Source organism: Saccopteryx leptura, chromosome 1, assembly GCF_036850995.1.
Source record: "Saccopteryx leptura isolate mSacLep1 chromosome 1, mSacLep1_pri_phased_curated, whole genome shotgun sequence".
Classification (NCBI taxonomy): domain Eukaryota; kingdom Metazoa; phylum Chordata; class Mammalia; order Chiroptera; family Emballonuridae; genus Saccopteryx; species Saccopteryx leptura.
In genome coordinates, this window is record NC_089503.1 from 64,259,823 (window position 1) to 64,284,970 (window position 25,148).

General features: G+C 47.5%; 1 protein-coding gene across 2 annotated transcripts in view; it reads right to left on the minus strand.

The window, feature by feature from the left end:
* The window catches only part of TENM4 (teneurin transmembrane protein 4), an 801,941-nt gene that overhangs the window by 246,595 nt on the left and 530,198 nt on the right, over positions 1–25,148 (minus strand). For both annotated transcript variants that reach the window (XM_066369554.1, XM_066369563.1), the window contains 2 exons: positions 12,158–12,416; positions 1,125–1,223 (listed from right to left, as the gene is read on the minus strand). In XM_066369554.1, the coding sequence (XP_066225651.1) occupies positions 1,125–1,223; positions 12,158–12,416 (358 nt within the window). The remainder of the gene's footprint in view (positions 1–1,124; positions 1,224–12,157; positions 12,417–25,148) is intronic.

The window sequence follows — 25,148 nt, forward strand, 5'->3', positions numbered from 1 at the left end:
GAGAGAGTCACCACAGAGAGGACGGGGGGACTGGAAGAAGGAAAATCATGTACCAGACCACAAAACAGAGCACACGAAGACACGCTTCCACGGAACACGGATGGGACAGCCCCTACCCAAGAGGAAAACCGCCCAAGCCAAGGCAGACTGTGTTACCTACTCAACAGAAGGCTGGGTGTTGAGATCCTTTTCCTGGGAAGGGACGGGGCTAGAAATGCTGTTTGTTGGGGAATAAACTAATTGTTCTCCAAAATTACTGCAGTAACTTGGAAAGTGTCTAAAATCTTGTTCTGTCCCCTGGAGATAATGAAATCTACATTCTTTTCTTCTCTCTGCAATACCTACTTTGCTAGTACATCTTGGTGAGAAAATGGAATAGCATTCTTTTGAAAGGGGGCTCTGGAAATGTGAGAACCAAGAAACCGCCACTAAGTTCTGCTGTGGTCAAGAGTCCCATAGTGGCTGTGACATAGCCAGCGGCAGCCAATGCCTTCGAAGCACTCAGCTCAGAAGCCAGACTGCTGCCTTCCAAGCGCCCAGTAGAAGCTCTGCGGGAGGACAGACGGCCTAGCCACAGTCTCAAGGGCAGCGTGGGCACGGCCAAAGCACATGGTTGTGGCTGAACTAGGTGCGAGGAACTCCTCCATAGCTTGGCTTTAACCATGGCCATGAGAGGACCTGTACACAGCCCGGGCAGCGGGGTGCATTGGTTGCACTGCATCTCCCAAGTCTCAGGGTCAAGGGTAAATAAATCTTTGGGGTAATCTCACACCCTGCTATGCGAAGTGCCTCAGGCCGCAGAATTCATACTCAGGGCCAGAATACAAATAACACAAGGCCTGTGCCGCATAAAATATGCTACTTGAGATGGCTTTCAAAATGGCAGAGGCAGCCAATGAGATGCCGAGAGCTGCATATTAACAAGACTGCTGTTAATATGCTGGGGGACTGGGTATTCCAAGGACAAACTCTTGCAATTTGAACGTGGACTTGGGAATGGGCATGCAACATGGCGTCATCACTTCCCCAGGAGATCCCAGGGAAAGGTCTCAGGGTCCGCATGCAGGTTCAGGAGCCGCAGGGAGAGCACACACGGAGAGTAAGAGCATGGCGATGTCACCTACCCGTCACTGTAAGCCCCATCATGGCGGGAGGCGCTGAGAATGTCCATCTCAATGAGGTTGTCCTGCAATGTCCCTAGGTATGGCTGCTTGCCTAGGTTTCTACGCACACATGGAGACATGAATGAAGCAATGAGTCATGCATCGATGAAGGGGGATAGTAGAGAAACACACACAGCAGCTGTCTAGTGCAGCTGTGCATGAGACCAGCGGGGCAGTTTCCAGGCGATGGGTCTGGGTGCAAGCCACATGTGCAAGGGGTCTGCCTGGCAGACAGCATCCAGAGGGAGCATTCTCGATACAAACCAGAATGCCTGGCCGTTGTGTGAATCCAATCCCAGCTCTTGCTGATGAAGACTGCTTCTGTCTCAGGCACTGAGCTAGGCATGTGATATCCATTTATCTCAAATCTCCAAAATAGGCTATGCAAGAAAGGCAGTATTATCCCTATTCTACAGAAGAGGAGACTGAGGAGTGGGGAGGTAACATGACTTGCCAAAGTTACCAGCTAGCAAGGTTCAAGGCAGGAATTTGAGCTCAGGTTTATCTGGTTGCAAAGCCTGTGTTTTCCCCTCTACTTGGTATGACCTAACTCTGCAGACACAATAGCCACAGACACTCACATGGCCTCTCTAAAGAAAAAAGAAAGACAAGCAGGTTGGGCCATTTTCTTCGATAGCCACGGTTCTCAAACTTGAGCCAATATCAGAAACACCTGGAGAGCTGTGCTTTACTGGGGCCCACCCCCAGAGATTCAGAGACAGTAGGTGGGAGTGGGCCTGAGAATCTGCATTTCTTGGAAGCCCCCCAAATGGATGCTGACCATATCCAGAGTGTCATGGTCCTTTAGCAGTGCAGGGACCTCCATGATGACTGATTGGTGAAAATGGCACCCCACTGAAGACAGAGGAGGGGCTCTTTTGTTCCCCCCAAGTGTACCGAGGACAGCGCAGCGTTCTGTGACTTGACCCATTTCAAACCCGGAAGGTAGACACACTAGCCTGCACTGGTCTCGACCACGCCTGCCGAGTGGCATCATTCACACTTGAGTGCCCTGGATCCTGTTTACAGACATCGTCAGGATTGCCGCCATCTCATTTGAAAGCCCCAGAGTGAGGCATTTCGAACAAGCCGGTGGTGGCGCCTGCCTGTGGTGTGCACGCGAGGGAAGGATGAGTCCAGAAAGCTGACTTTTGGGTCCATCCCTGCCAGGGGCCTTCCTTCTAACTTTGACCAGGTCTTGAGAACCAGAAAACCCCAAGTCAAGTCCCTTTTCTGCCACTTTCTTGCTGTGTGACTTTCTGTAAAAATGTCAACTGCTTCTAATTGAGTATGCCCTTCCTCTGTAAGACGGGGATAATGATGACTGAACTTACAAAGTCATTAGAGGACCAAATGAGTAATTCTGAAATAATTTTAAGGGCTGAACCAATATTGTAGAAATATTAAGGTTGACTATAAGAGCTGCTTGCTACCCTACATCTGTCATGTCCGATTCACTGTTCCGGAGCTCTGCAATGATTATCTGATGTAAATCCTATTCCTCACAACAACCCTACAAAGTCAGTACCAGCATCTTCAGTTTGTAGGCTGGCAACGCCAGGCTTGGAGAGATGACATTTCTAAGGTCCTATCACAGAGTCAGCAAGCAGCAGAGTCGGAATGGAACCTCCATTTGTCTGACCCCAGAGATCAACCCCTTTGCTCATAACCTCGTGGCCCTGCCCAGCCTCTGGCTCTGCCCCCTGGCTGGCTTCACAGACCAGACTGAGCAGGGGCTGTAGGTACGTACTACATGAACACTCCTAGGGACAGTGAGAGCACAAGACAACACTGTCTGGCAGCTGGGGCCACTACTGCCATGGTGGTGAGGACCTCCCCTTCTGGTAAGTCCTGAAGCCTGCCTGGCAGGGTGTTCTAGTGATGTTCAGGGAACCCGGGGCTTCCCGCAGGGACTAGGAGAATGTGAGGGGTTGGAAGTCAGTGTGCGTGATCTCATGGCACAGTGAGAGGCACACAGTTCCGTGGGGTCAGACAGGTAGATCTCAGCTCCATCCTTCACTGGCGCTCGGGCAGGTGAGTTGATCTCAGATCTCAATGAACAGTAATAAACTGGATAAGCACTCTCCTTACAGAAACTAAAGTATCATTTGGATCATGTCACTCTCTGCTCTCCACCCTCTACTGGCTCCACAAGAATAAAACCATAGTCCTCATCAGGGCACTGAAGATCTTGGAAGATCTGACTTCATGCCACGTCTCCAACTTCGTTTTCTGTGCTACACACACACCAGCCTTCCTGCAGTTACTCCGCAAGCTGAGCCTTTGCTGTCGGCTGCCTGACTTGCCTCCCCCCAGACGTCTGCCTGGATCGTTCCCTCCCCTCTCACCCGGACTATAACAGCTCCACCCTGCTCCTCCCCAGAACCCCTGGACTCTGGGCTGCTTCAGCTCCCCTCACAGAACCAGACACACATCATTCATATATTCTTACTCTGTTATTTTTTCCTAACGCAACTTAAGTTCCATGAGGATAGAAATCTTACCTGTCTTGTGCTCGGCCCAAGTGCTCAGAGTCTAGAAGAGCACCTGGAACGTGGCAGTCGGCACTCAATAACTATTTGCTGAAAACTGTGAATGTCGGGGTATAAAAAGGGAAGCCCTTCTGCCACCTTGCAGGCATGCAGTTGGTATGTAATCGAGGGCAGCACAGGTGATGCTGTATTATTATTTCTATTATTTCCTCCATTCCCTGCAGTTCAGGGAGGAATGTTCAGTCTTCCGACAGTCCACATGCCAAGTCTCAGCAGGCCCTTATAGCCACAGCCCATGGGACCCGGGACCCGGTTCCTGCTGCTTCCCTGGGCCTGAGGCCGGCTGCCTGGCACATCCTGGCAAACACCTGGAGTCTGGCCGGCACCACTATGCTAGGACGGTGCTTTCTGTGCGGCAAATCTATACCTTAAAACCCACTGGAAACAAAATAATATATTCAGAGGAAAAAAAAAAACATAAAGAATAAAGATAAAAATATTAACAGTGGGGATTTTCCAGTGTTTGGATTAAGAGTGATTTTTATTTTTACTTTTATAATTTGCAAAGAAACGGGTATTTAAAAAAGAGAGAGAACAGTTATTTGAAAAGTCTAGATGTATCAGGACAGGGTTCAGGCAGTGCGACAGATCGAGGGCTTCCTAGAGCGCTGGAGCACAAGACGGCCGCGCAGGGCGTCCACACGCATGCCAGTCTGGGGGCCCGGGAGCACCTGCTGGAAAAGCTGCCTATTCAGAATGCTACCACTGTTTACCCTTATCCTATACTTTTAAAACTTAGCCCTGGGCCAAATTATTAGGCCTCATTTGACTGATGATGAAATCAAGGCCCAGAGAGATCTATGTCCTGTTCTCATGCACACAGCAAATCAGCTGCAACTAAAACCTGGGTTCCAATATGACTTCTGACTCCCAGTTTAAGGCCCCCACTAAACTTCCTGTCCACCTCCCACTCCCAACACCCTGGGCCTCCCACTCTTCTGGAAAACAAAGGGCAGAAGGATTTCCTGGTGGGGACCCCGAGTTGCTGAGCCCTCCTTGGGCCACAGTCTTGCAGGGTCTCCAGCTCACTGCTGCTGGAAGTCAGGCCTGAATACTGGATTCACTTGATCCTCACACTGGTGAGTGTTGTTACCTCATTCTACAGATATGGAAACTGAGGCCCAGATAGGTTAAGTGACTGTTCAAAATCAGACAACAATGACAACAGTTAGAGAAGGGACTGAAACCAAGATCTCTCTGATCTCAAAGCCCCAAGCTGCTTCTCAGGCAGGACTTACTGAGTACGTGGAGAAGGACCTGCAGCCCAGGGCTGTGCTGCTTTTAACCTTTTCTTAGAGGAGGGAGGCCGTGGGCTAGTCCCTAAATTGCCTGAAGGGGGTTTCTAGTTGCATTTCTGTTAACCAGGGCAGGCTGAGCTCACCACCCAGGGGAAGAACAAACTGCTTTTGGAAAGGGACTGGCCAGGAAGTTGCAGTGGACAGTTCTCCGCTACTGCCCTGCTCAACAGCCCACCCCCTCACAATGAGCCTGCTGTCCTGGACTGTGTCTCTGCCCACAGAGCCCTGGGACAGCCACCAGTAGAGCGGGACAGGTTGGGATCACACCGCACATTTCTGCAGCTGAGACTCCCCAGGTGTACAGGGTGTCAGAGACTCGGCCAAGACCACACAAAGACATCTGAGTAAATGAATGAACAAAGAAACAAGTCATGAAGCAAGTCTTCCAGGCCACAGTGATCCTTTTGAAAGGCCAATCCTGCAACATTACTCCCTTATTTAAAAAGAGGTTGATAACTACTCATCCCGCTTCTACCTTCCTCAGGCTCCATGCCCAGCAGAAAAGTGCAACCTCTTTTTCATGTAACTCGAGGCCCTCCGTTGCCGTCCCTGTTTAACCTCATGTCCACGAGGCCTCCGGTGCTCCTTCATCCCACTCTTAGTCATCTCTTCAAAATACTAAGCTCTCTCTTGGCTCCCTGCCTTTGCACAACTGTCCCTCATCTCAGAATTCCTTCCCCCCTGTAAATTCCTCTGAATGCTAACTTTGAGCACCGGGTGACATTGGACAATGGTTAGGGGCATGCACTCTGGAGCTATCCAGCCTCGTTATGAATCCTGGTCCTGCCACTTACTGGCTGTGCTTCCTTCAGCAAGTTACTTAACTTTTCTGTGCCTCAGATTCTCCATCTCTAAGGTGGATGACAATAAGACTGCCTACCTGTGCAGAAAAGAGTCAAGACAGTGGTCCTGACTGCTATCCTTTCAAAGACCTGCTTATAAGGTTGGCCCTTGGCTGGTATCTAGAAACTTAGGTTTCAGGTAGGTTCCTGCCATTAACTGATAACACTGGCTGATTCACTGAGCCTAAATGAGTTGTACAATCAGTATGACTTCTGCCATGCAGAACACCTGCTTTCCTGCTGGGAGTCTGGAATTTGGGTCCTTGCCAGGCAGAAGGCGCCTATGTGACCAGCCCCAGTAAAAATCCGGGGCACTGAGTCTGTAGTGAGCTTCCTCATTTGGAAGCTCATTAGAGCACCCAAAAGGGCTCTGTGAGTGTTCGTTATGATCGTTACTTGATGTCCAAGCAGAGGGAGCTGCTCCCACTTTTGACCATGGAGTCCTTCCGGACAGAGCATTATCCCGAGTGCCCATCTCCATTCATTCACTTTCGGCTCTGACTCTTTCACTGGACATGAGCTTCTTACATGGCTTATGTGCCTTATGCATGTCTGTGACTAAATCACCAACTGGCAGGGATGACTGTCCATCCCAACTCCTTGCAATGCTCAGGGTTGGCTTGGTCCACCAGAAGTTCTTTTGTGCCATTCTGGGAATCATACCAGGACTGTGCTGAAGACCACGAGGATGTCCTCCCATCCCTGAGGGTGGGCAGAGCTGTTCCTCAAACTGACCATGACCCTAAAGTGGGCCTTCGGCTCCCAAACCAGGCCTGAGGTCTGGCAGCCTCCTGCTCTGGTTTTCCCTTCCCCCAACAGGAGCCTGACAGGTTATTAATCAGATAGTCCCTGGGAAATCAATTAGTGTCTGCTGCTGCAGAGTGTGAAGGAAGTGGGTCAGGGGACAGGGGACCCTGAATGCATGGCTTCCACCAGAATGGGCTACAGATGCACCTGCAGGGCTTAGAGACGTCGGACCCCAGCTCTAGGGAGCACTGGTAGGCCCAGTCTCCTCGCTGGGGGCTCAGTTACCCTCAGGGGGTGTCACAGTCAGAGGGTGCAGAGAAAGGAGTGGGTTACCCAAGGCCTCTCTCTCCTCTGTCCTTCTGCTAGCCTTTGTTTTCCTGCCAGTATAGATCTTAAAATCCCTTCTGGTCATCTGACTGATACTTTCTCAGCTATTTATTTTAGTCTCTCAACAGAGACGCACTTGACCATTAGGAAAAGGCCTGGGACTGTTTCTCTGGTGTCAGGAGGCTCCCTACTCCGGTGGGGCTTGGCGGAGCTGTTTAGGGCAACTACCTCAAATAGACCCTGCTCTCTCGGGCGTCCTGACCTCTGCTCAGACTGTGCCTCTCAGGCCTTCCCCCTCTCCTGCTCCACCTGGGAACTCCTGCTCACTCTTCAAAACCCAGTCACACAACTCCAGGTCCCCTGGGAAGCCTTCCCTTTGTTCCACTTAAGTCTCAGGTGAGTATATTTATTCATTCCTGTGTTCCATCATTCATGTATTTCACTTATGTATTAATATTTATATTTATCATATCAGGATGCAAGTCCTGTGCTATGTGCTAGGGATCCCAAGGCAATTAAAACATACATTCTCTGCACTTACCTCTATCAGCACCTACCCTACTGCAAAAGTCTGTTCTCTAAAATGTCTCACCTGTTAGGCATACAGTAGGCATTCAGTGAATATTTACTGACTAACAAAGTACTATGTAATAAATAGTTGAGCAGGCCCTGGCCGGTTGGCTCAGTGGTAGAGCATTGGCCTGGCATGCAGGAGTCCCGGGTTTGATTCCCAGCCAGGGCACACAGGAGAAGCGCCTGTCTGCTTCTCCACCCCTCCCCCTCTCCTTCCTCTCTGTCTCTCTCTTCCCCTCCCACAGCCGGAGCTCCATTGGAGCTGTGTTTGCCCGGGCGCTGAGGATGGCTCTGTAGCCTCTGCCTCAGGCGCTAGAATGGCTCTGATTGCAGCAGAGCGACGCCCCAAGATGGGCAGAGCATCGCCCCCTGGTGGGAGTGCCGGGTGGATCCCGGGCGGGTGCATGCGGGAGTCTGTCTGACTGCCTCCCCATCTCCAACTTCAGAGAAATACAGAAAAGAAAAAAAAAAATAGTTGAGCACTTACTGTGTGCTAAGATATTTTCAGACATAGGTAACTACCCTTTGTATTTGCTACAAGAGCTTTATGAGGCATGATGGTAGATCGGTGTCTAAAAATTCTCAGGCACATCTCCCTTTGAGGAGTAAGCTCTGTTGTCCCTCCCCTTGAAGTTGGCTGGCCTATGACTACCTTTACCAAGAGAATATGACAGAAGTGACACCATGCCAGTTTCAAGCAGGCCAAGCCTTAGAAGGATCAACAACTTCAGTTTCTCAGTGCCATGGAGCCCTGAGCCACTGAGTATGAGGTACAACTCCCTGCTGGGAACACTGTGTGGAGAGGTCCCGAGATTACATCAGAGGGAGAGGGGTCCCATTGAGCTGGCATTCCAGCTGTCTCCCCCAAGGTGTCGTGTCTGGCATGTGAGTGAAGCCATCTTGGATCCCTCAGACTGGCCCGGCCGACTGCTCAACACCACTGACTGCCCTTAGGTGACACCAGATGCAGCAGAAAACTCGCCCAGCGGACCGCTTCCTGAGATCCTGACTCACTCTGGGAAGTATAATCAACTGGTGGGTTTTTAAGCCACTAAGTTTTGGAGCAGTTTTTTATGTGACAATAGACATTCAGAATAGGAAGTTACTAATATTTTCTTCCTTTTTAAAAGGGAAAAATGGAAGGTCTAGGTTCACAACTAGTGAGCACTGGGGTAGGGTTTGAGTTGTGCTGTGTCTGACCTTAAAGCCTGAACTTTGAACAACTTGTTATAGTGAATGAACCATCACTTATGTCCTCACAACATAAGGGCCAAACTCACTTCTCCAAAGTAGAGAAGAGGTATAACCTTCTATTTCGTCTCAACTCCTCTGATGAATAGGGGCTTAATAAATATTTTTTGAGTGACTTTTTTCTTCACAGTGTTGATATGGGAAGTAAATACATGTGGAAAAAAAGCAAATAGCTTTTATAGTATCTCCTCGGTGCCAAACACTGTCATGGGTGCTTCTCACATGATATTTCATTTATTTCCTCTGAACCTGAGAGGCATGCGTTCTTATCCCAATGCACAGGTGAGGAAATCAAGGTTTAGAGATGTTAAAGAACTTGCCCATCTAGTTAAGTTTTAAAGCCAAGATAGGGATCCAGGTCCATCTGACTCTAGAGCCCATGTTCTACCTAGCTCACCAACCTGGTCAAAATTACTTTTGATTCTATCTGCTAGACTTGACACTGATCTCTCTCTCTCTCTCTCTCTCTCTCTCTCTTTGACACTGATCTCTCTTAAACTACGCCCTGCTGGTTTGTGCCATCAACCAGTGAAAGTCAGTATTAAGATTCAGAATTCTGATTGTGTCTGCCATTATATTAGGCATGTCTCCCAGTTTTAGGCCATCTTTAGAGGTCACAGAAGTCTATCTCAAACATTTCATCTGGATTTCAAAAATAAGTAGACTGGACTTGACCAGTTAGCTAAGTTGGTTAGAACTTCGTCTTGATATGCCAAGGTTGCAGGTTTGATCCCTGGTCAGGGCACATACGAGAACCAACCAATAAGTGCATAAATAGGTGGAACAATCATCAATGTTTCCCTCTCTCTCTCTCCCTTCTTTTCTCTCTGTAAAATCAATCAAAAAGAATAAGTAGGATTTTGCTAGACCAAGAAATGAAGAGGAGGGCAACTCTGGCAGAGCGCCGTGCAAAGGCATGTGCAAAGGCACCACAGCGTGAAGGGGATGAGGAATTGGGGGAAAGCTGAGAGACGTATGTGGACACTTACATACACATCGTATGAGGAATATGATGTATATAATTATGCTTAGGTATGGATACATATAAAATGGTGTACATGAGTATATGAAAACATGTTAACAGTGGTTATCATTTGGTGGTAGATATGAGTGATTTTCTTTTCTTGCTTATTTCCATTTTCTAACTTGTTTTACAGAACACTTATTACTTGAGTAATAAAAAAATAAGGGAAAAAATAAAAGTTCTACATGGTTTGAGCAATGGCTGTGGGAGGACAGAGGGTCAGAAAGGCAGGTGAGGATCATCTGTCTGCTAAGGCAGGAGAGATAAGTGGGAACCACCTTCGCATCTCAAACTACCCATCAGGAAAACGCCCTTGCTGCTTATCTTCTATCTTCTGTTCCCTTGGAAACCCTAGAACAGGGGTCGGGAACCTATGGCTTGCAAGCCAGATGTAGCTCTTTTGATGGCTGCATCTGGCTCACAGACAAATCTTTAATAATAAAAAAATAATAACATTAAAAATATAAAAACACTCTCATGTATTACAATCAATTCATTTCCTACTGCTCATGCTCATGGTTGCGGGTGGCTGGAGCCAATCACAGTTGTCCTCTGGGACAACACCAAATGTTTTTTGGATAATGCATAACGTACACGGGTCATTGTATGGCTCTCATGGAATTACATTTTAAAATATGTGGTGTTCATGGCTCTCTCAGCCAAAAAGGTTCCCGACCCCTGCCCTAGAGGATCACCTATTTTCATCCTAAGGGGTAAAAATGAACATCGAAGCAAAAGGCGTGGCTACCATGTTCCATGCAGAGAATCAGAACCATCGATTATTCATGGGCTTCTTTCAGCCACGTGCACTCATTCAGTAAGCACATTGGAAATAATGGAGATCTGATTGAGCTACTCTGGGTGGGATGACATACAATCATCCAGCTCAGTCACTGAGGAGGGCAAAGGAGGCATACAAAGAAAAGTCACACATGATTTTAAAGTATGTCAACAAAAATAATATCAATTAAGAGACTGAAGGTGGGGCAGATTGAGCTTTCTCTCTGAGAAACAGGCTTTTGTAAAAATGATTTTACAGGATTAAAGGGGCGCAAAAGGATGTTCATTTTTCCTTCACGGGATCCCACGTGCTCAACGTGCAACCATCAGAGTCATAGACCAGCCAGAGTCAGATGGGCACACTTCCCACGTACAGATTAATTTCCCTTCCTGAATGCGGTATGATTTTGTGCCTTCCACAGATAAGGAGCAGGCGTATGAGATAATAACCTCTATGTTTCCCAGTACTTTGAGAACTAGGGTAGAAGATTAAGAGGTTCTAATCATGCCAGTCTGGGCTACTTTATCTCCAGTGTAGAGAAAGCAGGGAAAGGCTAGGTCTCCCAGAGTCAACAGTGTTTATCTCAGAGGGGGAGGTGTCTGGGTAAATCTAAGTTTAATTTTTAAATCTTTCTGCATTTTCTCCGGTGAGTTTTTATAACCATAAAAAAAATTTTTTTTTTTTCAATTTTGGAAAAATACTGGCTAACCAGAGGGAAGGAGGGCAGCTTCAGAACTAAACCTGACTGAAGGACGCAGGCCACCAGGCTCGAAGAAGGGAGCCGTGGCAGAGACCAGGCCGGGAGACCCGGAGAAAGTGGCGGTAGTGTAGGGAACAGGACTGCGCATGGACTCAGGGGACCTGGGTTAAGATCTTCTCTGTACATCAACTGCCTCGGTGATCTGAGCTAGTCACTGACCCTCTCTGATGCTCATCTTCCGAAACTCAAACGGGATCACGATAATAATACCTCCTTTATAAAGTTTCGAGGGTTACATCATCTCACAAGCATGGAAGCCCCCGTAACCAAAAGCTGATGCATCAATGTTAGGGATCATTAGGACTCGGAGTATAAAGGGGATGGGCCAGCAGGACACAGTCAGGGGACGGGACAGAACATTCACTGAGCGCCCACCACAGGCCAGGAGGGCCCCATACCAGGCTTAGGGAAGGGAGGAGGCATGGACCGGGAGCCTGATCTCTGCCACATACCTGTGCTGGACACCTTCACACCCGTCAGCTGTCAGCTCTCATCTACTTTTACAACACCCTCTCCAGCAAGCAGTATCTTCATTGTGTAAACAAGGAAAGTAGGGCACAGAGGGGTTCAGCAACTTGACCAAGGTCATATGTTCAGTAAGTGGCAGGGTAGACCTGGACCTGGGGGCTGTTTGATTCTCAAGTCCACGATCTTTCTGTCCTGCGTCCATCCCATGGCTCTTCTCTCTGGCAGCCAGAGAGCAGCATCCCTAAACTGTGTGCCTGACCCCAGCCTCCTGAGACCCTGGGGGCTCGGCCAGGCCGTCCTCTGTCCTCTGGCCACCAGCCACCCCTCGCCGCCTCAGCCCCGGTTCAGCCCCAGCCGCCTGCCGCCCGTACCTGGTCTCCAGGGGGATGTTGCTGTTGAGTAGCCAGTTGTCCTGGGCGTGGGCCGGCTCCTGCGCGCCGCCGCCGACAGGGGGCTCTCCAGAAAGCGAGTGGTCCGTAGGGGCTGGGCTGGGGTTGCTCCTCGGAGTGAAGTTGCCCCGGTTCAGGGAGTTGATGGAGGCCGCGTGGTGCTGGTTGGGAGTGTGAGCATGCGAGAGCGGAGGCGGTGGAGTCCGGAGCCGCGAGTGGTTCTGCAGGCCGCCTGGGTGATCTAGGGCACAAACGTGCGCGGTCAGCGGAGAGGACCCGGCGCCGCAGCGGCTGGAGGTCCAAAGGAGGACCGCACAGAAACTGCTGGGTGGGAACTGCTGGATGGTCAACAAGCACTGACAAGTCATACATATTAGTAATGTGTTAAATAAATATTCACTCAACGGGTATTTACTGAGCAGACAAAACTCCTGACCCCATTGAGCTTAAATCCTCGTAAGAGACACACAAAACAAGATTAAAGAAAAGACTAGCTCCCCCTGTCACCAGCCTCACACTGTTTCTTTGATACACTTTTGGGGTGGTAGTTTTCAAAGTATGGTCTGGACCCAGCAGCTTCAATATCACCTGAGAATTTGTTAGCAGTGAAAATTCTTGGCCCTGGCTGGTTAGCTCAGTCGGTTACAGCAGTGGTCCCCAACTCCCGGGCCACGGACCGGTAGTGGTCCGTGGGCCATTTGGTACTGGTCCGCAGAGAAAGAATAAATAACTTACATTATTTCCGTTTTATTTATATTTAAGTCTGAACGATGTTTTATTTTTAAAAAATGACCAGATTCCCTCTGTTACATCCGTCTAAGACTCACTCTTGACGCTTGTCTCGTAAATTCGACAATTATATTTAAAAATACCACAGTTTTAACGCCTGTCGCATAATTTTATTTTGTGCATTTATCCATCCCACCCTAAAGGCCAGTCCGTGAAAATATTTTCTGACATTAAACCGGTCCGTGGCCCAAAAAAGGTTGGGGGCCACTGGGTTAGAGCGTCATCCTGAAAAGCCAAGTTCGCAGGTTCCATCCCTGGTCACAGCACATATGGGAGGCAACCAATGAATGCACAATTAAATGCAACAACAAATGAATGCTTCTCTCTCTCTCTCTCTGTTCCTCTCTCTCTAAAATAAATAAATAAATTAAATTAAATTAAATTAAATTAAATAGAAAATGAAAACGAATTCTTGGGCTCTACCCTAGACTTACTGAATCATGAATCTTTGAGTTGGGCCCAGCAATCTGATTTCACAAATCTGCAGGTGATTTTGATGGATGCTAAAATTTGGGAACCGCTAATTATATACAGCAAATGAAACAAACAAGGTAAAATATATAGTTTACTGAGATGGTGATAAGTCTGAGAACACATAAAGCCAGGAAGGGGCCTAAGGCTCATATATGTGGGGGTAATGGTGAAATTTTAGACAGACTTTTGAAATTTTAGGCTAGGTAGTCAGGGATGGATTAAAAAAATCACATGGAATATACTGAAAACCACCATTAATATTAACTGAGCATTTACTACATGCCAGGCACTATATTAGAACATTTTACATGTTTAAATTCTAATCCTCACAGCCCAATACAGAGCAGGTACTGTTTTTATCCCCATTTTACAGAGGGAATCAGAATATCTCATTTATTCCCTGCAATTACTCAATAGATATTATCACCAAATTTATAGATGAATAACTTAAGAGCAGGTAAGTAAAGTGTCCAAGAGCACATGGCTAAGTGGATGCTATTGAAAAGGACATGAAGTAAAGTTTTTAATAATGCCACAGAAGAGGCAAGTTCTAGAGGTACTACCATCCACCTAAGCTCTGCTCACAGACAACTGAAGATATGGGGTCAGAGGGGGAAAGAAGTCAGGAAACTTATTTCATCCTAGATTCTGCTATGTATTAACCACATGACCGTTACTATGGACTGCATGTTTGTGTTCCCCCAATATTCATATGTTGAAGTCCCACCCCTGAATGTGGTAGTATTTAGCAGTGGGGTCTCTAGGAGGTAATTAGGTACAGGTGAGGACCTAAGGGTAGAATCCTCATGATGAATTTAGTGCCTTTATAAGAGACCAGAGACTTAGCTCCCTCTCCTCGCACTATTTGAAAATACAGTATGTCTGCAGACTGGAAGAGGGCCCCATCGGACACCAAATCTACTGGCTACTTGATCTTGGGACTTCTCAGCCTCCAGAACCGTGAGAAATAAATATTTTTTTGTTTAAACCACCCAGGCTAAGGTACTATGTCATAGCAGTCCATGCTAAAACAGAAATTGGTGTTGAGAGGTGTGGTGATACTATAACAAATATCTAAAAATGTGGAAGCAGTTTTGGAACTGGGTAATGGGTCAAGTCTGGAAGAGTTTTGAGATGCATGCTAGAAAAAGCTTAGATTGCCACAAAGAGACTGTTAAACTAATTCTGGTGAGAGCTCAAAACAAAGCGGCGAGCTATGGAGAAAGCTTCCGTCTTCTTGGAGAATACACAAACATTTATGTACAAAATATTGATAGAAATAAAGACATTAAGGGCAATTCTAATGAGGCCTCGGACAAATGAGGATTGTGTTAGTAGACAATGGAGAAAAGGTGACCCCGGTTATAAAGTAACTGAGCCGTGTTTATGTTCTAGTGTTTTGTGGAAGGCAGAAGTTGTAGGCAATGAAACTAGATATTAAGCTGAGGAGATTTCTAAGCCAAGCATTGAAGGTGAGGCCTGGTTTTTTTTGACTGCTCATAGTAAAATACAAGAAGAGAGAAATGAATTAAAGAAGGAATTGATATGCAAAACAAAAACATAACATAAAGATCTGAAAAATTCTCAGCCTGTCCACATGAAAAAAAAAGAGAGAGAGAGAAAGGATGTATGGAAGAAAACACCAAGGAGGTGGTTGATCAGTCAATTGATAAGGTTTTTAATATGGGTTTAAATGGACTAAACAGCCACCCCAGAAGGAACAATGCCAGTGTGAAGTGAAGGGGACGGAGATAAAAGGACAGCTGGTGAACTCTTCAGATTCCATAAGACAGGATGATGAAGCGATTAGGCTGCAAACATGCACTATTCTTCAAGAAAAGGAAGGACTAACTTGAAGGTGACTCAGAGATTATCAGGGCTGCTGTCATGGTTTCAATAGGCCTAAGACTAAGACAGTCTTTGTCACTTAAACTCTTTGAGCTTCAGTTTTCTGTAAAATGGGGATGAGTTTATTCAGGGAATCACAGAGCTACAGTGATATCCAATGAAGCAACTGATGGGAAGGAAATATTTCTAAAGTTCACAGTTTACACAGGATTCCTCTTCAATAGTTCTCCACGAGAATCCTGTATTTCCCGGAGGAGACCGAGAGTCAGTGAGTACAGGATCCAGTATTCCACAGCCTCCGCTCTTCCTTGGCTCTGGAGACCACTTTCTGGAGACCATCAAGCTCAGCTAAGTGTGAGACACTATCACTGTTATGGCTATTTTTAGTGGAAGATGTATCACCTTCTGCTTTTTAGGTAAATCTGGTGGGAATGTTAAGAAGAGTAGGGACAGGAAAGAAAAAAAGAAATAAAGAAACCAATTTGAGCAATCACTCCCTTCTTCTAAATTGCTACCGTCAGGATGAGGCCCACGTGGGTCCACCAAGTCTTTAGAATTTGATCCACACCTCTCATTCCAGCCTCACCTCCCATCAGCTCCCTCCCCATAACTTCTACACCAGCCGCACTTTTCCACAGAGGATGAGAGATTTGCTGAGGCAGCTCATTGGCTGAAACCTCAAATCCAATGAGGACGGTACTTAGCAACTCCACAGGATGTGATCGGTACTTCCCCAAGATGTGAAGATGTGCCGTGCTGTGGTCCTGGACCAGAAGGGAGCCGGCAGAACGCCCCCTGGTGGGAGGGGAGAGAACCTGGGAGCCAGCAGAGCAGGCAGAGGGTCCCACTCAGAGGGCAGTCAGCCTTAGACTCGGCAGGAGGCAGGGATGTGCCGGGTCATTTGTTTTGTCCAGCTATCCTCAGGCAGCACTTTATTGGCCACATTTAGAGCCTGGGACAGAAGCCAGCAGCAGAAGTGGCCTTCTGGGATGAGAGTGTCCCCTGCTACTCATGGCCCTTCAGTGGCTGGCTGCAGTCCAGGGAGAAGGACTAGACCACTACTACTGTCCAATGGTTATCAGGAGGCTGCAGACAAGAGGCCCCTCTGGCTCCACACTAGGAGCCAACCTCCTCATGATATTTTAACCAACTGACATTCATAGTTTCTGCCATGAGCCCTTACTATGTGTACTTTCACAGCCTTTAACTTTTCTAATGCTCACAACAACCCCTAGGGGGCAATATTCTTATCATTCCCATTTTACAGATGAGGAAGTTGAGGTTTACAAAACTAGTGAGTGGTCCTTATTAATCCAAAGCCTGAATTCTGTCTACCAAACTATGATGCCTTTGCATAAATACAGATATCTGCTTGACTGTCTTAGTCCATGGCCAAAGGAAGGAAAAGATCCTCAGTACAGACAACAAGCGTCTGAGGTCTGGTTCAGGACCGGGTTGCCCGAAAGCCTACAGACATTTGCCTTGTGACTAAAGGGAATGCCAGTCTCTGGCTTGATAGGAGTCCTGAAATATTTATTTTTTATTTTTTATTTTCCGGAAGTGAGAAGTGGAGAGGCAGAGAGACAGACTCCCGCATGCGCCCGACTGGGATCCACCTGGCATGCCCACTAGGTGGCGATGCTCTGCCCATCTGGGGCATTGCTCTGTTGCAGCCAGAGCCATTCTAGCACCCGGAGGCCATGAAGCCATCCTCAGCACCCGGGGCCAACTTTGCTTCAATGGAGCCTTGGCTGTGGGAGGGGAAGTGAGAGATAGAGAGAAAAAAGAGGGGGAAGGGTGGAGAAGCAGATGGGCGCTTCTCCTGTGTGCTCTGACTGGGAATCAAAACTGGGAATTCCACATGCTAGGTCGACACTCTACCACTGAGCCAACTGGCCAGGGCCTGAAATGATATTTTAACTATAAGACCATTGGTCACAGATCTAAACACCACCCTTCTAAAAGGAAATTCTCCTAGGGGGACAAAAAACTTCCTGGTCCAAATACTCTTTATTTTTTGAAGCTCAGCTCAGTTGTACACCCTTCAGAAAGTCTTTCTTGACTTATGCTCCCTAAAGTTCTTTCTTCCTCCATTGAATACTGACAGCAGGTAGCCTGGTTCGCTCACCTTTTCCTTCTCCCCCAGAGCCTGCATGCTCTGGTATGTGTAAAAATTCCCATCCCCTCTGTGCTGGTAATCACAGGTTCCAGAATTGAGCAGATGTTTCACATAGGTTTACCAAGTGAATGGTTCATGTGAATGGCCTGGGCAGTCTGTCCAGGACGATAGAGTGTATCTGTTTGCAAAATATGATAGCAGGCCACCCTGGACTCTCGAGACCAGGGCACTACGCTGGCCTTTACTTACTTGCCTGGAGCCAGAGTTCCAGATGCTTCAGCTCAGTTCTTTGTTTTCCTTCCCTCACCCCTTTCATTCCGAGAATGCTTGGAAAGGGACCTTGATGTTTCTAGGTTCCCGGGGGAAAGGCTCTGTGTTTTAGGATTCAGCTCAGCAATGGAAGCTCACCCAACCCAAGAGAGACATGACTTTCCCATGGAGCAAATGTTTCCTCTGGTCTGAAGGGAGTCTCCTTTCTGCTTGTATGGCCAGGAGGGAGGACGAAGGGGAGAGGCTAGAAAGGCCTTCTTTTCTCCCCTTCTTTCTCCCCAGTTTATACTCCCATCTTCACAGGGAAACTCCGAACAACCTGTTCCCCCATTCAGCATGTACTGAAGGCCTATTCTGTGCCAGCTCCTGTGAACCAGTTGCTGGGAATAACAACAGTGAACAAGCTAGAGATAGTCTAAAAAAGAAACTCTCTCTGGTTTCTACTCACTAGCTGGGTGGCCTCCAGTAACTCACCTCACCTCCCTGGTCTTTGGTCTGTGTACCTGTGAAAGTGCGTACACATTCCTATGCCACCGCTTTCTGGATGATGAAAAGCGATGTCCTTTGCTCAAGTGCCAAGTACACAGTAGGCTACTGTGCCATGAGGCCCATGTGCCATTCATCTCTATATTCCCAGCAAATATTTACAGAATAGGGGGAGAGAACAGCACATGAGGTACGTGGACTTCTTGCCTGTACAAGCAATGGCTTCTCTCCTGCTACCTGAGAGTAAGCATTGGTATGTTGCAAAGCTGTGCTGTAAATTCCAGTTTGCAGATACAACCACCAAGTTTATCTCTGAATCAAACCCAAATATCAGTCATTTTACTGTTATATCGTACACCTCTGTCAGTAAAGGCCACTTGCTTGTTTGAGTTTTACAAGGCTGGTTTCCCAGGAAGGTTCTTTTACCCCTACAAGTTGTTGAGTATATTTGCAGTTGCTGGTTCCCTCCAACACCTCAGACATTTTTCATTTTATAATCACAAACGTCCTAAAGACTGAATCCTCCAGGCTGCATTTCCCTGAACCAAGATCAGAGTGAGGATTCCTCAGAGCACTGGGCAGAGCAGTCGGTAATAGAAAAAGATGGCGGGAGACCTGGGCACCTGGTTTCAGATAATCCTGGGTTCAGGTTTTGGCTCTGACACTTATAAGCTGTGTGACCTTGATCAAGTTACTTAACTTCTCCGGAGCTTCGATTTTCTTATCACTAAGTGGGAATAGTGCCCACCTTACAGAATTGTTATGAGAAGTAAATGAGAATGTATGCAAGGTGCTTAGCACAGTGCCTGGAATACAGCAATTTTCAAATTATTCATTCCATGGTTGTGATAAAGTCATGCTGACTGAATAAGTTGTAAAGTGTTAAATCATCACCACGATGGTCACTCTAATGCAGTGGTTCTCAAAATGTGCACCTAGAAGATTTCCAGGTGCGCCCTATGGTATTCCAGAAAAATAATGTGCCTGTTGGGGACCAAAAAAACCAACAAGGTTTTTGGAGTTTAGATTTTTGGGGGACAGAGGTGTGGGGAATTGGCTGTAAACTGACAGTCTGCCCAACCCTCCACTTCACTTGACTGATTAGGTTGCAAAAGGCTGTTAAGCTGTGGTGCTGAATTGTTTACACTACCCCCCATGTTCCCCAGAAAGACTGGAGGCAAGTTTCTTCTATCCTTTGTTTGGTATAAAGTTAAGATGATATGTATGGTGGGGTTTTGGATTGATGATTAAACATAAGGAATTGTCTCTTGAAGCTTTTTGGATTTCTATAAAAGAAGAATATGTGGCAATATCTAAAAAAGCTTTGAACATTTTACTGCGATTTCCAACATCCTACTTATGTGAATTAGGATTTTCTACCCTCAACACAAGAGTAAAAAGAGAGGAATTCTTCAATGTATTGATGAGAAAATGAGAGTTTGCCTTTCAATTATATGCCCAAACATTGAAGAAATCGCTAGGACACATCAGGCTCATGTTTCTCATAAACACAAGAATGAAAAAACTTAACACATTCGCGCTGGGACCTGCCGAATTTACTAAACCTTACTAAGAATGTATCTAGATATATAAAAAGATAACTTTTTTGTCATTTTTTTAATTTTTTAACCCCTCTTTTTTATGTACGCTAAAAAGCATAACAAAAAATGTAACATAAAAATGTATTTTAATGTCAGAATAAATTTAATTTTGTCATATTTATTTTGTTTACCATAAAAGCATGCTTGGACTTTATATTTTTTTCTTTAATATTTGACTTCATTATTATAACATATTTCTCAGAAATTTGTATATATGATAGTGTGTCTACAATTATTTTTAGGATTTTTTTTTTGTATTTTTCTGAAAGTTGGAAACGGGGAGGCAGTCAGACAGACTCCCGCATGTGCCCGATCAGAATCCACCCGGCATGCCCACCAGGGGGTGATGCTCTGCCCATCTGGGGCATCGATCTGTTGCACCCAGAGCCATTCTAGCGCCTGAGGCAGAGGCCACAGAGCCATCCTCAGTGCCCAGGCCAACTTTGCTCCAATGGAGCCTTGACTGCGGGAGAGGAAGAGAGAGAGACAGAGAGGAAGGAGAGGGGGAGGGGTGGAGAAGTAGATGGGCGCCTCTCCTGTGTGCCCTGAATGCCTCCCTCTCGAGAGGCCGGGAATCGAACCCGGGACTCCTGCACACCAGGCCAATGCTCTACCACTGAGCCAACCAGCCAGGTCCTACAATTATTTGTAGGATTTTAAATGCGCCCCGACTTTATAAAGTTTGAGAACCACTGCTCTAATGCCTTGACAACAGGGGTTCCAAAGCAAGAAACCTTGAGAGAGAAACAGCAGGAAAATTTTGAACAGAAATATGGTATCCTTTTATTGCAGTCGAATTCACTCTGGACAACCTGCTGGCTCCCAGGAGCCCTGGTCTCAGGAAGGTGCCTCTCGCTCAACATGCAGATCAGAAGCAAAGTGTATGGCTGCAGCTTGTCACTCAGAACTGAACACGTAGGGTCTCTGTGTCCTCTTCAAATTGAGAGCCCCTTTCTGCATTAGATAACTATGTCAGAACAAACCAAGGTACAGCTCTGTCCTGGGTTCAAGATGCACCCTAAGGAGAAGGCCCATGAGGGGTTCAATCAGTCAGCAATATTAAACAACTCTCTGTTGTGTGCAGGGACTTGAGTTTTCAGATGAAGATGAGTCCTAACCTTGACAAATTACCAGTGTCTGGGGAACAGATGTTAGAGAGAGGTATAAGAGCAGACTTGGGGGGATTGCAGACCTAGGCTCAACCTTGGTTCTATCTCTTGACAAGCTACATGATTTCGGGAAAGTCACCAACTTCTTTGAGTCTCTAATTCCTCACTTATAAGTTGAGCATATAATAGTGACATAAAAAAAGGAAGAGGCGGCCCTGGCCGGTTGGCTCAGCGGTAGAGCGTGGGCCTGGCGTGTGGGGGACCCGGTTCGATTCCTGGCCAGGGCACATAGGAGAAGCGCCCATTTGCTTCTCCAACCCCCCCCCCCCCTCTGTCTCTCTCTTCCCCTCCCGCAGCCAAGGCTCCATTGGAGCAAAAGATGGCCCGGGCGCTGGGGATGGCTCCTTGGCCTCTGCCCCAGGCGCTAGAGTGGCTCTGGTCGCGGCAGAGCGACACCCTGGAGGGGCAGAGCATCGCCCCCTGGTGGGCAGAGCTTTGCCCCTGGTGGGCGTGCCCGGTGGATCCCGGTCGGGCGCATGCGGGAGTCTGTCTGACTGTCTCTCCCCGTTTCCAGCTTCAGAAAAATACAAAAAAAAAAAGGAAGAGGCAGAAGAGGGGCTATAGAGACCTAGAGATGAGACAAGTAAGGTTCCTGATTTTGAACTGCTCACAGTCTAATAAAGATAGTAGACATTCCAATAAATACCAATGCAAAATGGTAATTATAATGAAGTTATAATAGTTAGCATTTATTGAGGACTGCTATGTGACCAGCTCTACTATTTAATCCTTTAACCTCTTTAAAGAAGGTGCTATTATTATTTTCCATTTTGTAGATGGGGAAACTGAGGCACAGAAAGGCTAAGCATTTTGCCCAAGATTACAAAATCATTAAGCAAAGGAGCCAGAATTTGAACTTAGGCAGTCTGGTTCCAGAGTCCATGCTGTAAATGAACCATTCTTCTTTACACATATGAAGTACATCAACACAGGTAAAGTGCTTATGTTAATGCCTGTCACGGAGAGGGCACTTGATGAGTGTCAGCTACTGTGATCCTTGTTAGCCCACACCACAGCCCCACCGGAGTGCCAGGGAGCACAGAGGTGGCTGCCAGACTGACTGGGGGGTCAGGGAAGGCTGCCTGAGAAGTGACACGTGACTGTCTAAAGGGCATTTTAAACAGAGGAAGATGCGAGGTTGGGTGAGGATCCAGAGAGAGAGAGAGAGAGAGAGAGAGAGAGAGGGAGGGAGGGAGGGAGGGAGAAGGGAAGGGGGAGAGAGAGGCCTTCAGGGGCACTTCTGTAAGTAGTGTGATGGCTGTGAGGGGCAGTGGCAGGGGAGGTGGACATGCTGGGGGCAGGCCTGGGTGGTGGGTCCCTGAGGTACCAAGCAAAAGAACTTTGCCAGGAGGGTGAGCGGGTCCCCTGACGGGCTTTGAGCAAGGGAGCATTTGAGGAGTATTCCTGGTGGACATGCTGAGCATGACCCAGGCAGCGGCAGACTACAAGCAGGGCCCGGACTGACTACAGACGTCTGACTGCTAGAAAGATTCCAGCGGACTATGTTGTTATTCTTTTTTAAGAGTACATTTATGAGAAAAAGGCATAAACTTCCAGAACTTTGGCTCAGGCAAAGAATTCGAATGAGTCAACAGTCCTGCGATCTAAGGCCAGGACTGGCTCCAAAAGGGGGTGCCAGGCTGGGTGCCCCTCACCCAACCCTGAAAAACAGCCAGCAGGCGCCCGAAGGTCTCCTTGCTTTGCAGTTAACAATGACCCCGGCGTGCACTGCAGTCATTAGTCGGGCCCTAAAGATGGTCAGATATGAAAGATGACGGTATTTAATTATCATAGAACACAAAACTCCAGCTGCCTGAGAATGCCAAGAGAAAGAGTGATTTGGCTTCCATTAAAATGCCATCGACTACCACTGACTTGGGACGGTGATGCAGCGGTGCTGAGAGCTTAGCTAATGAACCTTGGCCTGCATGACCAATTTAGAGAGGCCAGAAGGCTCTTTGTCACCAGTCCACAGCCAGAACCTGATGCTCTGACTTTTCCGTTTCAGTCCTGCCTCCTTAAGCTGTACCATCTCAGACAATTGATTTCACCTCTCTGCGTTTTAGCTTCATCACCTGTCAAACGTGTACAAAAGCACCTGGCAAACTGTAGGGTTCTGTCCAGTGCTTCCAGGTAACTATCACCATCATTATTACTGCTTCAGCCCAGCATGTATAAAAGCAGTGCAGTCTGAAACGGAACCACTGGGTCTGAGCATGAGGCTAGGGGTTGAACTTTCTGTAGTTTTTTCTCTGCCCATTGAGTTCCTCCCTGAACAAATGCTTTCACTTTAATGGCTGCTCTGTTCATTCTGTGTCATGGCCAGCATGCAGGGATTCTACATGGTGCTCGTCCTGAAACCTGGGATGGACTCACGGGGAGGGAGGTAGACTGTGGGGCTCCCCAAGGTTCCCTTCTAGTCTTGATGGGGAGTGAAAAAAGAGAGCCTGAGGTCACAGTACGGTTGCGTCCGCTTCCTCCTCCATTTAGTCAGGGCAGACCTTTGGGAGAACACTCAGACTACTAATGTGCTTTGTGTTTGAGCAATAGGGATGAGGAGATAATGTTTTTAATGCAAAGGCCTCACTGTAAGGTACAGAGGTTTTCAAACAAGGGTGTCTGGAAACATGGAAGGGGGTGTTTTCTGGTTGTTACAATGACTGGGAACAGGCATTGACAGGAGGGGCCCGGGACACCAGCCACTTGCGACACATGGGACCCTCTGATGCCCAGGGCCATGCAGTCCAGTTAGCAGTAGATTTTATTGTTTGCCTCCCCCACACCACCCCCAGTTTCAGGTCACTCTCTGCCCTTCTCTGTCCTAGGAGGCTGACCCCTAAGGGGTCACCTGGGCTCCCTTGCTCTAGACCAGTGGTCAGCAAACTCGTTAGTCAACAGAGCCAAATATCAACAGTATAATGAGTGAAATTTCTTTTGAGAGCCAAATTTTTTAAACTTAAACTATATAGGTAGGTACACTCCTTATTGAGATAGTGCCCACATGTGGTATTTTGTGGAAGAGCCACACTCAAGGGGCCAAAGAGCCACCAGGGCTCTAGACCTTCCAGACACGGTTGGCTGCTTGCTGGCACTGCAGGACACTGAGGGGAGAAGGGGAGGCTGACAGGACCCCTGCCCACCCTCTGCAGCCCCACCCCTGCAGTCCTGTTGCGGGCACTAGCTGCATCTCTGAAGGCTGCACCAGCTAAGAGTGGTCTGGGAAGCTCCCAGGAATAGCAAGAACTTGAACTGAGTGCTGAACTAAGGACAGGACGGAGTGTACAAAGGGAGGGGGCGGGGAAGGCATTCTAGGCAGGGCGCTGGGATGAATAAAGGCCCACAGGCTGAGATAAGGGCCTCATAAGGAGCAGGGGTGGACAAGGCTGGAGCCTATCTTCAAGAGCCTGGAGTGCAGGCTTGCGAGCCTGGAGCCAGAGGAGCCAGCTGGGCTCAGCCCAACTTCCAGCCTTTTAAAGCCAAGTGCTGGAGCACTCATTCATGTGAGTGAGCGAGAATACCAGGCTTTATTAAAATGCACATAGGATTCCTCATCTAGCAATGAATGTTCTCCTAAGGTGGGCATGAGGGAGAGGGGCACCCTGATGTCTGTGACTGGACAGTGGAGGGAAGAGCAAAGTGTCAGAGTCTCTGTCAAAGAAGGGTAATCAACATTGCTCTCTGGTCCCAGGGTCATGGTAATTTACAAAGTAAGCCAAGAGCATCAAAATGTATCTGAAGCACTGTGTATGAACAACTTGGCCAGGCCACCATCTGAACCTAAAACGACCTCTCAACATATAGTCACCCAAACTTCATTCTTGTTCTTGTCCCTATCACCAAGTGCTGTGTGACATTGGGCAAGGCACTTAACCTATCTGACTCTGTTTTGACAACTGATAGATAGGAGGAAGAGGTGGTGGGAGTCCAATCCTATTCTAAAATCAAGACCTGGAATGTTTATTAATGAACCTCTGCTTGCAAAAGATACACACTGCAAGTTATGTACTGGGTTGTGCTGTGTGACTGACTGGGCACAAAGAAGGCATGGGAGAAAGGCGTTATGGCGGTTCCTCCATCCCTTCCTGCTTCTGTTCCTTTCATAAAGGTCACTATAGTTGGCCTCATGCTTGATACTGGACACAGAGATGGATTAGACAACGTCTCTACCTGTAAAGTCTGAACAGATTGCTTGGAAAAGGCCAGCTGCAGCCACAGGG